The following is a 15356-nucleotide window of genomic DNA, read 5'->3' on the forward strand; positions in this document are numbered from 1 at the left end:
TATCTTATTTACTGCTCTTATCATTTTATTTATAGGTGATTGAATACAATCCTTCTCAATGTCTGGATTGGTTGGCAGTACAGACACCCCGAAATAAACTGGCACATAGTTGGGTCTTACAGAATATGGAAAACTGGGTCGAGCGGTTTCTGTTGGCTCACAATTATCCTAGAGTCAGGACTTGTAAGTCAAATGTTTAGAATTTAGCAAACCATTTATCATTATTGTTCATTTTTTATTTTTGTTTCTTTTTATGGTACCTACCATATGCCTATTGTGTAATACAAAACTCCTGGAAATGTTGTTCTTAAAGGCTAGTGTTATATTGGTATTGGGAAATCTGTGGCAGTGTTTTACAAATATCTACAAAATATCTGTAGTGGTTGGGTTTGTGGTGATGGTGGTGGGGTTTTTGTTTGTTTGTTTGTTGTTGTTGTTGTTTTTGCTTTTAAGAATAGGACACCTTGACCAGATGTGGTGGCACATGCCTATAATCCTCTGTAGGCTGAGGCAGGAAGATCACAAGTTTGAGGTCACCTGCAGCAATTTAGTGAGACTCTGTCTCAAAAAGGGTAAGGGTGTGGCTCAGAGATTAGGCACCTCCTGGATTCAATCCTTAGTACCAAAAAAGAAAGAATGAGAAACCTTGTTCTTTCTCAGGGATATCATCCCTACTACCATTTTTGTTTCCTTGCTTGACAGATTGATGAAGCATGATCAGCTTTAGTGAAGGAAGTAAAAGATCAGAAAATCCTGTCTTAAAAGTGACTTTCCAGGAAGCTAAGAGTAAGGTATTAATAAAGTCAGGAAATACTGACTGGAATTATGAGAGTTAAATGATAAACACCTTTATTGTGCATAAAGTAAATAGAAAATAAAGACCTTGGAAGACAGACGGATACATGAAAAAAAATTTACAGTAGGAAATTGCTTACAAATATAGAATGTATTCACTTCAATTTAAAGAAATGAAAATCAAAGTAGGTCATATTTGAATTTTTTACTTATTAAAACCCTATTTCCTAGCTGTCCCAATGAAAGATAGACAAGGGGTTTACCAAAAGAAAAATTCCAGAAAATTGATGTATACATCCCAGAAATTCCTCATGCCCTGAGTATGAGTTTAGTGACTTAAGAATAAAGCATGTAGAGATGTGGGAGATAACTGGTACAATGAAGAAAGTTGATAGTCAAAACAGGTTATTAAGATTAACATCACTGGATTCATTACTAAGTTGATAGTGCATACCTTTGATACATTATGTAATGCTTTATTTTCTGTGATCTTCCCCAAGTTTTTATTCTGAGTCAAACCATGGGTACACATTAAACTGAGTTTAAGGAACATTCTATAATCTGACCAGTAAGTACTACTCAAAATTGGCAACATTATTAAAAATAAGGATGTCTGAGAAATTATCACAGCCAGGAAGACATTAAATGATGATTAATATATACTGGAACTGGGGACATACCTCAGTTGGTAGAGTGCTTGCCTCTTGCATGCATAAGGCCCTAGGTTCAATCCCCAGCACCACCACCAAAAAAAAAAAAAAAAAAGTAATCTATCCTAAATGAGATCTGGGAACAAACAAAAGACTATTAGGTAAAACTAGTAAAATGTACATAGTAAGGTTCCAGACTTGATTCCTGAGTCCCAACAAATATAGCATAATAATAATTGATGTTAACAGTAGAAGAAACTGGGTGAGAGGTGTGGGAATTCTTTTCAACCTATTCTAAAATAAAAGGTTTTATTTGAGAGAAACTCCTTATAGGGAGGAATACACATGGATTGCTCTGCTCATGTTTTTTCTGACAGTTTAGTTGTGGTACCTAGCATGACTGCTGGTTGGCATTTGTTTTCTGACCATTGATCATAAAACATATAAAATAAGTATGCTGAACTAAAAGAATTTAACTGGCTTTCAAATTAATATTCATGACAGTACTAAGGAAATGGAAGTTTTGTATATTGCAGTGATATTGTAATGTTGTTACCCCTGCAAAAAGCAATTTAGATATATATACCATGATTTCTAAAAACGTTATTCCCTTTTAAACTCCATTTCAGGCATTCTAGTGTAAGTAAGATGTTCAAAATATGGATTTCCAGCAATATTTATGATTGTGAAAAATTAAAAAACTTCTCAGATAAGAGCCTGCTGTGGCTGAGTGCAGTGGCACACAACTGTAGCCCAGCGAATTGGAAGACTGGGGCAGGTGGATTGCAAGTTCTTCAAAGCCAGCCTCAACAATTTAGCGAGAGCTTGTCTCAAAAAATAAAAAGGGTTGGGGACATATCTCAGTTGGTAGAGTTCATTGGTAAAGCACCCCTGAGTTAAATTCTTGATTGCCAAAAAAAAATAGAGCCTCCTGTGGAGGTACATGCCTGTAGTCCCAACTACTTAGGGGCTGAGATCCTGGAACAAACAAAAGACTATTAGGTAAAATAGCAAGATCATTTGAGTCCAGATGTTCAAGGATAGCTTGGGCAATATAGTTAACTCCCAGCAGCTCAGGAGGATGAAGCAGAAAGATTCAACTCCAGTCTTAGCAACTTAGTGAAGGCCCTTTGCACTTAGTAAGTCCCCTTCTCAAAATAAAAAGATAGAGGGGCTGGAGCTGTGGCTCAGCAGTAGTGCACTTGCCTGGCATGTGTGAGTCACTGGATTTGATTCTCAGCACCTTGTATGAGTAAATAAAGGTCTATCAACAACTAAAAAAAATTTTTAAATTAAATAAATAGAACTGGAGATGTGACTCAGTTGGTAAAGCACCCTGGGTTCAATCTCCAGTACCAAAAAAAAAAAAAAGCCTAGCAATAAAAGAACAACAACTACAAAACATACCTGCTCAGTGAGAAACAAATTGCTGTGCACCATTTCTGAATTACAATAGTAAATGTGTGGTAATATAAAAGTTTTTCTTTATATATGTAACTTGAAAAGTGAGTCCAAGCTGGGTGCAGTGGTGCATGCCTATAATCCCAGTGGCTCAGGAGGCTAAGGCAGGAAGATCATGAGTTCAAAGCCAGCCTCAGCAAAAGCGAGGCTCTGAACAACTCTGTGAGACCCTGTCTCTAAATAAAATGCAAAATAGGGCTGGGGATGTGGATCAGTGGTCGAGTGCCCCTGAGTTCAAAGAAGAAAAATAGAGACAGTAGTTGAAGAGTTGCCACGTAACTATAGAAAATTTGATCTAATAGTTCTATACTATAAGACTAGAATTAGAGACTCTTGGGTTATAGCAAGACAGTTTTTAGCCAGCTGGCCTGCTCTTCAGAATTAACCTTCCTAATTGTTCTGAACAGTAAACCACAAGTTAAAAGTTGTATTTTCTCCCTAGCAGAATTTGTTTTTCATTTTAAAGCAAATAGCTTTTATAGAAATGAAGGGATGGGCTGGAGCTATAGCTCAGTGGTAGAGCGCTTGCCTAGCACAAGGGATGCACTGGGTTTGATCCTCAGCACCACATAAAAATAAGAGAAATAAAAGTATTGCGTCCATCTGTAGCTAAAAATATTAAAAAAAAAAAAAAAGAAATGAAGGAATAGTTAAATAATGTGACAAAGCAAAGCAAAATTTTAGAATGTAGGTGGTAGGTTCATGGGTCTTCAGTTGAGTTTTTTTCCCCCACCCTTTTAGGTGTGTTCAATTTCTCCCCTCTACTCTTGGGGATTGAATTGTGGGCCATCATGAAAAATTTTTTTGATAAAATATTAGAGTGAAGTATAAAACTTAAACTGCCTTCTTAAAACCACAGATGTAGATTTATGCAAAAATTAATCAGGATGATACTACAATCCAAATTTTTACATTCAAAATATACCAAACTCTACCTTAAAGAATTAGACTAATCAGAAGAACCTACTGGCCAAAAAAATGTAGAAAATGAAGTATTATACACAAAATTTAATTTGAAATAAGTTTGTGAAATAGACTACTATTAATCTTTCTTTATGCAACACTGAGGATTGAACTCAGGCACACTCTACCACTGAACTACATCACCAGCCCTTTTTTACTTTGTGACAGGGTTTCTTTCTGTTGCCTAGGCTGACCTTGAACTTGGGATCCTCTTGCCTCAGCCTCCCAAGTAGCTGAGATCACAGGTGTATGCCACCTAGCCTAGAAACTACATTTAATTTTAGAAATGCTAATTTTATTTGCTTTGAAGATATACTTATCAAATTATCCATAAAATGGTTAAAGAAATTAGCATATTGAAAAGAGTGTACCCTCTCGCATTTGAGTCTTAAGAAGGCTCTGTAGCAAATGTTAGGAACATTAGCCCTGAGCCTAGGTTTAAATCCCACTTTTCCACTAGCTGTGTAATCTAAGGTAGGGTCATGTTTTTAAGCCATGGTGAAAGTGGAGATAGTAAAAACAGTGGCTATCACATAAAGCTATGATGTCACATAGCATATTTATTTCCATGAAATGTTAGCAATTTTTGTTATTGATTGTTACTATTATTGTTATTGTCTTCATTATTGTTTCTTAAGGCTAGTCTTCTAGTCTTCACCTCTTTCTCTGTGTGAACTTGGTCTTTGCTCTCAGCAAAGATTCATATTTTCCACTATAACATCATCTACCTCCACGATGATTGTGAGGATTATATGAGATATTTATAATATTTATAAAGTATCTAACTCAAAGCCTTGCTCATAGAACTGCGTTTATAGGTGGACTCGGCTAATAAGACATTAATCTCTCAGAATTCTAAAATGGGCTTAATGACAGTTTTCAGGTATGTTGAAGGAGGAATTCTTTGGATATGAGGTTAGCCTTAGAAAACTTATTTTCCAAAATTTATGTCCTATATTTAGCTCACACAATTTTATTTGTTACAAGACTGCAGTCTTTATTACAAATTTTATACCATTATCAGTGAATTATTACAAAATGCTATTATTTTTTAAATAACAAGAATACTAAGACCATAAAACATTAAATGGTTTGAGCATTCAGGAACTTTTTAGTGGGTCTTCTTGCTCTCAAAGCTATGTTCTCTTTATTTAAATCATACTATTCTCTCAGAAGAAATAAATGATAAAGTAAGCGGGAAAATTCTGCACCATGGTAAAGCTAATAAACAAAGAGGTTTGAGAACTGTTCTCTTGATGTTGACTGTTGTTGCCAGTTAAAATACTCAGTGGCAGAATGGAAGGTATCTATTTCTGTCCCCTTGGGAAATCTTTCTGTGGGGCCAAGTGTAAAGCAGAAAGATATTAAGAGATGTCCCTCTATTTTTATTTTCATTTTTAAAGGGCAGAGTGGCTTTGTGTTTAATGACTGCTCTTCAGTCTATTTTATATCTTATAAGGATCTGACAGTTTTGTTTTACATTTTATAGCTGCAGCTTATCTTCTGGTGTCCCTTATACCAAGCAATTCATTCCGCCAGATGTTCCGGTCAACAAGGTCTTTGCACATCCCAACCCGTGACCTTCCACTCAGTCCAGACACAACAGTAGTCCTGCATCAGGTCTACAACGTGCTCCTTGGTTTGCTCTCAAGAGCCAAACTTTATGTTGATGCTGCTGTTCATGGCACTACAAAGCTAGTGCCCTATTTTAGCTTTATGACTTACTGTTTAATTTCCAAAACTGAGAAGCTGATGTTTTCCACATATTTCATGGATTTGTGGAACCTTTTCCAGCCTAAACTTTCTGAGCCAGCAATAGCTACAAATCACAATAAACAGGCTTTGCTTTCATTTTGGTACAATGTGTGTGCTGACTGTCCAGAGAATATCCGCCTTATTGTTCAGAACCCAGTGGTAACCAAGAACATTGCCTTCAATTACATCCTTGCTGACCATGATGATCAGGATGTGGTGCTTTTTAACCGTGGGATGCTGCCTGCCTACTATGGCATTCTGAGGCTCTGCTGTGAGCAGTCTCCGGCGTTCACCCGACAACTAGCTTCTCACCAGAACATCCAGTGGGCCTTTAAGAATCTTACACCACATGCCAGCCAATACCCTGGAGTGAGTAAAATTGATACTCTTGCATCTATAGCCTCAAATTGATAAGCAGTATCTTTCTCCTTCTAATGAGGAGTGGCAAAATACAATCTAACTTTAAAAATTCTTTCTTAATGACTTAACATGTTTGCTTTCTTGAATATACTTATATAATTTTTATTCTTACGAAATTGATAAATATGTGGATGCTTTCTCAAATTGAGTTAAAATTTTTATCTGTGGCAGAACTTACCTTTTTAAAATTTAGACTTTTGAAAATATATCTTTCATATGTGCCTACTGAAAAACCCAGCTTTATGGCACAGTTTTAGGAAAGTAAGTGCTATTTAAAAATACTGGGTGTAACTCAGTAGTAGAATGTTTGCCTAGCATGCATTTGGCACTGGGTTTGAACCTAAAATAAAAATAAACCACATAAAAATAAACAAATTCTGTCCATTTACAACTAAAAGAAAAAATTCAATACTTATAATCAAGCTCTGTGTGCAATACTGAACTGAGCACATAATCTCATTTTAAGCTAGTAGCATTCCCTAGTGCTGTTTCTCAAACTTACATTCAAATGAATGAAATGATTAAGAAATTCTTCAGAGCTGAAGTGTTTTTGTTACCTTTTTGTTGCTGTCACCAATACACCTGACAGGTTAGAGGAAGAAAGGTTTATTTGGAGCTCCTGGTTTTAGGTCTTAATCCATAGATAGCAAACTCCATTGCTCTGATCCCACGGTCAGGCAGCATACCATAAGGGAAGGATCCAGCAGAGGAAAACTGCTGAGCTCATGGAGGGGTCAGAAAGCAGAAAGGCAGAGGGGAAAGGGCCAGGGCCCTCTCCCAGTGACCTACCTCCTCCAGCCACGCCCCATTTTCTTACAGTTACCTCTTAATCACTCCATTCAAACAAGGAAGGACTGACAGCTTTCACAATTCAATCATTTCATATCCCTCCTGTAACAGGAACTTTTGGGAGGTATCTCATATCCAAACCATAATTCCAAGTGTGTTGTTATACACTGGTAATCCCAGAGACTTGGGAGCTGAGGCTGGACGATAGCAAGCTCAAGGCCAGCCTCAGCAATTTAGCAAGACTCTGTCTCAAACTAAAAAATTTTTAAAGGATGGAGGTATAGCTCAGTGGTAGAGATGCCCCTTGGTTAAATCTTCAGTACAAAAAGAGAGAGAGATATTCATCAGGATATAAGTGTATACAGTCTAAATCTTCACAGAACATTTGTAAGTTTCACATTAAAATTCTCCCCTGCATGTAAGACTATTATTCCTAGATATTACTTTTTGGTGTTGTGTGTCTCTATGGTAAACTTTTTTTTTTTTTTTTTAATTTGTAGATGGACACAATACTTGTATTTTATTTATTTATTTTTATGTGGTGCTGAGAATCAAACCCAGTACCTCACACATGCTGGGCAACCATGTTCTGCCCACGGAACTACAATCCCAGTAAACTGTTCTTTATAGATGATATACTGCATTGTTTTAGAATCTTTCACCCAGAAAAAAAACTAATTTCTACTTGAGATAATTAGAGTGCCTCCAATATAGGAAAGAATGTCAGTGTATTTAATATTAAGAAGTTGAAAGTCAAGGGTTTAAGAATACAGAAGGAGAAGAATGAGAGTCTGTCTAACTCTGAAGGAGACATGACAGGATTTGTTTCAGTAGATTTGTCTTTATCACAGGCCATGTGAATAACATTTAATTGCTAAATATGATATCCAGGGTTAACTGTACCTTTGAGCACTAGATGAGTTAGAATGCTATTCTCTCCCATTGTCTCTTGTCTTTGCCATGAGTGAAATGTATCACCTTTTTATTATAGAACTTACCTATTTCATATTTTTTATAAAAATGGTGTTAAGTAAACCTTTGCCATGAAAAATATAAAACAGGATTTCAGTTCATTGACAAGTATGTATTAGAAGAGCAACCCTTACCCAACATGCATATAAATAGAGTGGTATAAGCTAGTGATTTTCCTGAAATATTCACTGCATTTTATCCATTGAGAGCTTGAACTAACCTTCACTCTAGAAAGATCATTCCAAATGTTGCCATAGAGGGTTAATTCAGAAGCCGTATTATTAATTCAAGTGTAATTTCACTGTTCAAAATATTCATGACAAAGCAGTGATGTCTCATTTATTAAAAGGGAACAGGGGACTGGGGTAAGCTGTCTCTGGATACATCTTCAAATTTATAAAACTAGTGCTTTAAACAGTATTAACACTAAATATTTACTCTTTATTAACTGTAATATTTATTGATTTCTTTGGTGCATAATATATTCAATTTTTAAAATAGAATTCATTACTCATTTTATGATGATAAATGTTCCTGAATAGTAGTGTAATCCCATTTGTGTAATTTTAAGAGTTAGCTAATGAGCATAACATTCAGAAATGAGAAGCAGACATTGTAATGTGTCATAGGGTTAAAAGATTATCAGATTGTTTATTTGCCTTTTTTAGGCAGTGGAAGAACTATTTAACTTGATGCAGCTATTCATAGCTCAAAGGCCAGACATGAGAGAAGAAGAATTAGAAGATATCAAACAGTTTAAAAAAACAACCATAAGTTGTTACTTACGTTGCTTAGATGGCCGCTCCTGCTGGACTACTTTAATAAGGTAAAAAAAGACTTTTTGATGTTGTTTGCTTTGTTTTTTCAAGAGAGGAAATAGGCACTATACTTTTGACAGAGAAGTAATTTACCTTGTTAATAACTAAAAGTTGACTTAATCTTTCAGGTTATTGGTGAAACATTTAGTAACTTCAGAAAGTTTTTAGATTACCTTCCCCCAGAATCAGAAAACTTCTTTTAAAGTTTCTCTTTGAAGTTGGTTTGTACTTGTGTGTGTATGTTTTTCAGAATCAGAATCTTAGATCTAAAAGGAACCTTATAATCTTCTACTTAAAACTTGAATCCTCCTGACAATTTATCCTAACTTATATTTGAGTAGTTCAGTTCTAGCGATCTCTCAAAACAGGTCTCTCCTTCTTTGTATGAGTCTGATTGTTAATGTTTCATTCTGTTTAGCCCAGAATCTCTTTATATCTGACTTTCTTATGGTATGAGTTGGCAAATTTCTATATGATCAGTTGAAAGCTATAGAAGTTATTGAATGCCTACACATTACACTAAGGAACAGCTACACATTACACTTAATTCCCATTATCCATAGAAATAAAATTTAGGCTAATTTCTTTTTCTTTCTTTCTTTCCACCCCACCCCCCCCACCCCCCCCCCCCGCGGAATTGAACCTAGGGGTACTTAATCACTGAACCACATCTCCCATGCTTTTATTTTGTTTTTAAATGTTTATTTATTAGTTGTAGTTGGACACAATACCTTTGTTTTTATTTATTTTTATGTGGTGCTGATGATTGAACCCAGGACCTCTCAAACGCTAGGCAAGCGTTCTACTGCTGAGCCCCAACCCTTATTTTTAATTTTGAGACAGGGTCTTGCTAAGTTGCTAAGACTAATGTAAACTTGCAATTCTTCTGCCTCAGCTTCCTGAATCATTGGGAATACATGCATGTGCCACTGCCCCGTCTAGGCTAATTTCATCAAATACTTCAAACAACAACAAAGCTTCTATATATTACCTCTAACACTTGAAGGTGTGTCATTTATTAGGCACACTTTTTTTTTTTTTTTTTTTGTGGAACTGGAAATTGAATCCAGGACATGGCATGTGGTAGGCAAGCATTTGTACTGCTGAGTTACATTCTCCGCCCTTTTTATTTTATTTTTTAATTTTATTTTATTTTAAGATAGGGACTTGCTAATATTGTCCATGTTGGCCTTGAACTTTCAGTCCTTCAGCCTCCCAATGAGCTGAAATTATAAGCATGTACCACATTATTCAGTTTAGGCACTTCTTTTTCCTTTGTGGTACTTTGAGAAAATATCACTGTAGTGACACCCCCAAGATAAGATTTTTTTTTCAGATTATCTTCCCTCAGAATCAGAAAGCAAAAGGATCACAAATTCATGAATTTGGCAAGACCTTGTCTCAAAATAAAAAGGACTGGGGATTTGATTCAATGGTAAAGTGCCCCCAGGTTCAATCCTCAGTAAGAAATTATTATCTTTTTTTAATTTTGACATTGGGGTAGGAATATAGCTCAGTCATAGAACACTTGCCTAACATGCTGAAGGCCCTGGGTTCAGTCCCTAGCACCAGAGGGAAAAATTTTTAGCAGTAATTGGAATACATTGTTTTCTCAAGGTTTAGTACTTAAAGCTTATTTTCTTTTTATTTGGTGGGGGGTGGTACCCAAGATTGAACTCAGGGGCACTCGACCACTGAACCACATCCCCAGTATTTTATTTAGAGATAGGGTCTCACTGAGTTGCTCAGCACCTTGCTTTTACTGAGGTTGTCTTTGATCTTCTTGTCTTAGCCTCCAAGCTGCTGGAATTTCAGGTGTGCACCACTGCCGTTCCCAGCTTAAAGCTTATTAAAAAAAAAAAAAAAAAGATTTTCTTAATTCTTTATTAAAAAACTGAAGTATCATGATAAAATCTCATGATTTCTAGTTCTTTATAACAGCATTTTCTGGTGAAATATGGTCTGTAAGCAAGAGTAATCCATATATTGGATTAGATACTTTGGTAATTTTGTTTTTCTTTTGGTACCAGAGATTGAACTCAAGGGTACTTAACCATGAAGCTATGTCCCTGCCCTTTTTATTTTTTATTCTTTATTTGTTTTCCTTTTTAGTTTTTGAGGTCTAAGTTGCTAACGGTGGGTTTGAACTTGAGATTCACCTGCCTCAGCCTCCTGAGCCACTGGGATTATAGGCGTGCTCCACTGCACCCAGCTGTAATTTTCATGTAACTTATATTCAAGAACAAATTAGGCTGTTTAGTTTGGTTCTCCCCAGTTTAACTCTTTCTTCCCAATAACCAACTGATGAGTGCTTTGATAATACAAGAGGTTTTTTAAAATATATTTTAAGTTGGACACAGTACCTTTATTTTATTTTATTTATTTTTATGTGGTGCTGAGGATCAAACCCAGTGCCTCACACATGCTAGGTAGCGCTCTACTGCTGAGCCATAAATAACCCCAGCCCCACAAGTGTTTTTTTATTATGCAAAACTTTCAACAATTTAAAAGATAAGCCCATTATCAAAATCAACGTTGTTTATACTGAAACTTCAAAAATATTCTCATCATACATTTCTTCTGCTATTGTGGATAATTAAGAATTGTTTGATCAATACACATTTCTCTAAGTTACTTGGAGGCTTTCTTATTTAATGTTATTTCCTTTTACAGCTTGATTATCTCTTATCCAAAGTTCTTAGGAGCAAAAGTATTTCAGATTTCAGGGTGATTTTTTTATTTTTACTATTTGCATAGACATTCTGGTTAAGCATGCCTAATCTAGGAATCTAAAATGCTACAAAACTATTTGTTAAGTGTCAATATGATTCTCAAAAACTTTGAGATTTCAGAGTAATTTGGATTTTAAGATTTGGGATGCTCATCCTGTCTTGTATTACTAAGAAACAAATGTAATATTCTCTTTTCTAGAGATAGGAAAGAAGAAAGCTTAAGTGATAATTTTACTTCTTTTTCATCACCCAAGTGATTTGTTTTGATTCAGAATTCTCAAACTGGACCTTATGTATTCTTCTAGTGCCTTCAGAATACTATTAGAATCTGATGAAGACAGACTTCTTGTTGTATTTAATCGAGGGTTGATCCTGATGACTGAGGTAAATCTTTTATTGGATTTTACTGTGGATTTATCTTATTTTAATGTTCTCACCAAAGATTTCTTGTTTTATGGATACAGTTTATTTAGACTGTTACAAATAACAAGGTTTCAATTATATAGATTAGCAATTGCTGATTTATATTTCAAAAATAATCAGGTTACAATTTTTAGGGTACTGTTTCTTTTCTGTATTAATTCCATACCCTTCTTCTCTTTTGTATCAGAACAACCACTTGAAATAGACTAATTGTATTCATTTCATTTGTAAGAATAGAAACTAATTTCGTGTTATTATTAAATTTATATTATCATTATTAAAGGTCCCATACTGTTTCCCAAGAACCCACTTATTTGATGCAGTTCAGAAACTAAGATTAGCATCATCAGAGGAAGCCAGTAAGATTGTTACAAGTGAAAAATCATGTCATTCTTTCCATAATTCTTTATAATAAAGAGTGAGATGGTTTTAAAGACACCAGAGGTGCATCGTACCTTTCCTCATAATGGAAATAAGAAAACAGTACATGTCAAGAGTACCATGAGAATTGAGAAGTAAGATTGTTTTTGCAGTTAAAGGTATTACAGAATAGGAAACAAGCACGTTTGAGACTGCTCTTTGAAGAATTTGGACTTGGAAAGGTAAGTTAGGGAGCCAGTTAGATAAATGGCATCAAAGAAATATTGGCTCTGGTTGAAGAATGCCAAGTATTTCTGTTTTAATTAAAAGGAATGTAAAGAGGAGTAAGGAGAATTTCATTTGTTCAGACGTATGAATGTTTTCTTTGTCAAGTACTGTGCTAGACAATAGAGATATAGCAGTTCATACTTTACAGTATATGATAAATATTGTACATTGTTTGCCATATTCAGCTCAGCATTTTGATCTTTGAATTGTGAATAGTATATAGACTTTGACCATTAAAGAGGACTAGAAGATGATGCTTCATTATAAAATGAAGTAGGGGGAAAAATGGATTTATTTGAGCTAATATAATTAAAGGAATTAAAAGACTTGACAATACAGTTTAAGGAATTGAATTCCTACCTTTTGAAGCTCTTTCACCTTCTTTCAGTCCTGCTACAACTATGGCTAATAGCCATTCATATTGTCTTTCAACAGAGGCCTTGGGAAGTTAGTTAAATCAGTTGTCTATTCTCCCTAATCTTCCTCTTGTTGCTGCTGCTTTAATACTGGGGATTGAACTCGGGCATTTTACCACTGAGCTACATCCCTAGCCTTTTGTATTTTTTATTTTAAGACAGGCTCTCACTAAGTTGCTAAATCTGGTCTTCAATTTGGCAGTCCCTCTGCCTCAACCTCTAGAATCACTGGGATTATAGATGTGCATCACTGTGCCTGGCTGCTTTGTGATTTCTGTGGCTTGCAGTCTTAGATTTTTTGTTCGTTTAAGAAATATAAATTAAGTTATTGCTTTAGTCCAAAATTGTAAACTCTGTGAGCTCTGAAGTTGAGGACTATTCATATATGTTAAAGGGGCTAACTGGAAGAGATTTTCTTGAATAGAAAGCATATTTGCTTTGCACACATGTGCATACATACAGTCTAATTCTGAAAACATCTGTCAGAGAGAATGAGCACTACCATCTTGTGGCTCAATAAAGTAAAAATGAAATTAAGTTTTTAATCTTTTTAAATTACTTGTAGTCTTTCAACACATTGCACATGATGTATCATGAAGCTACAGCTTGCCATGTGACTGGAGACTTAGTAGAACTTCTGTCAATATTCCTTTCGGTTTTGAAGTCTACACGCCCATATCTTCAGAGAAAAGGTTTGGTCATTCCTACTTCTTATTTTTGTTACTGCTACTATTAAAGAAAGATAAGATATTGAAATTGCAGGCCCCAGAGAAATTGTCTTTAACCTCTAGTTTATGCACAAAAGATGGGGCCTAAAGAACTAACATCCTGATGTAAAGCTGGAATGCTCCCAGGTTTTTTCTTTATGAATGCCTGAAAAATAGATGGGCACATTATAAAGTATCAAGGTTCAGGAGACTGGAAAACATTTCTAATCACAGTAACAAGTTGTATTTTTTAAAGTTCTCCAGCTGGAAATTTCCATGGCTCAGATTAGATCATTTTTAGTTTCAAGAGAAATTACTCTAAAACATAACTCATGTTCCTATAACATAGTTGAATATGGAACTTTATATATTCCTAGAAAGTGGGATATATTCATCACTGAACTATGTACTATTTATTAGAAATCTAGTAGATTTAATAATAGTAGTAGCCATCTTATTAAAATGATCACTTAGCTTTCACCAAAGATGTTTTTATTTAATTAATTTGGATCTCTTAGAGTTATCATTCTATCAATATTATAGGGAAAAATGTGAGGAATTGTGGTCTCTCAAAAGCATATTTATGTATGCTTTTATATTTGCAGATGTGAAACAAGCATTAATCCAGTGGCAGGAGCGAATTGAATTTGCCCATAAACTGTTAACTCTTCTTAATTCCTATAGCCCTCCAGAACTAAGAAATGCCTGTATAGGTAAGTTACCTGAAAAATACACTTAAGTAAAAGCCTAGTAGAAGAATGTTTTTATGAGTTTTTTAAATGATAAGATGTGTTGTTAGGTCTCGGTTTGGAAGGCATTTTCACTTTTTTATGTAGCTCATACTAGCTAATGGGTCCTAAAAAAAAAAAAAAAAAAAAAATCAAGTTCTGTTTGTTATCCCCATGTGATAGTGAACAGATCACTCAGTACATCTGGGTTCTTTCACCTTCGTTTATATGTAAGTTTCTCACAGCTCTTCCTCTGATCTTCTGATCCTTTGTAAGCAAAGTGAAATCATGTCGAGTTTATGAGGTGGAAGTGACATTGTAAAGGAGTAGGATGATCATTTCACTATGAATTCTTTTGCCTACAGATAACTCTCTGTAACTATTTTTAGGTTCTGAGTATTTCACCTTTTTATGCATTATATATTTATTATAAAATAATAATTAGCGGTTATTAAAAGATATCCCCTTGTTTTGAATTTAAAACCTAGAAACCTCTTAATATCATTATCTTTAGAAACTATTACTGTTTGTTTACAATAGAGTCACATATCTCAAGTTCATGTGTGAGCAGTCTTGATGTTCATGTAATTCCTGGCCTTCTCTTTCTATACTTCTGCAGTAAAAGAGGAAAGGCGCATAGCCTTTCTGGTGCCTTTACTTATCACCATAATTTCTGGTAATCGTGCCTGATCACCAGAAACTGCCAGTAGCCTGTTTTCATGAACTTGATTCTTCTAGGATTAGAGGGTAAAAATCAGTCCCCTTCATATAAAACTTTAATATAAAAGTTAGATTATCAGTTACCCCTCAGATCCAAAGAACTTTGAATTTTAGGTTTTTCCTAAGCTGTTGTAGTTGATTTTATAAAGACACATAATCAGTGTGCATTAAATATTTCTCAAAGTACTTCTCTATGAAGGTTTTCTTGCTGAAATAAAATACTAATATGTAGTGCTATAAACTTTTATTTCTAAGACTGGGCTTTGTGCCACATGCTTATAATCCCAGCTACTGGTAGGCTGAAGTGCGAAGATTGCAAGACCCAAGGCAGCCTAGACAATTGAGCAAGACCCTGTTTC

General features: G+C 35.1%; 1 protein-coding gene across 4 annotated transcripts in view; it reads left to right on the forward strand.

The window, feature by feature from the left end:
• The window catches only part of Usp34 (ubiquitin specific peptidase 34), a 221209-nt gene that overhangs the window by 189525 nt on the left and 16328 nt on the right, over window positions 1–15356 (forward strand). For all 4 annotated transcript variants that reach the window (XM_078029130.1, XM_078029131.1, XM_078029132.1 and 1 more), the window contains 6 exons: window positions 36–183; window positions 5359–5993; window positions 8474–8631; window positions 11661–11739; window positions 13408–13534; window positions 14155–14262. In XM_078029130.1, the coding sequence (XP_077885256.1) occupies window positions 36–183; window positions 5359–5993; window positions 8474–8631; window positions 11661–11739; window positions 13408–13534; window positions 14155–14262 (1255 nt within the window). The remainder of the gene's footprint in view (window positions 1–35; window positions 184–5358; window positions 5994–8473; window positions 8632–11660; window positions 11740–13407; window positions 13535–14154; window positions 14263–15356) is intronic.

Source organism: Ictidomys tridecemlineatus, chromosome 12 (genome assembly GCF_052094955.1).
Source record: "Ictidomys tridecemlineatus isolate mIctTri1 chromosome 12, mIctTri1.hap1, whole genome shotgun sequence".
Lineage (NCBI taxonomy): Eukaryota > Metazoa > Chordata > Mammalia > Rodentia > Sciuridae > Ictidomys > Ictidomys tridecemlineatus.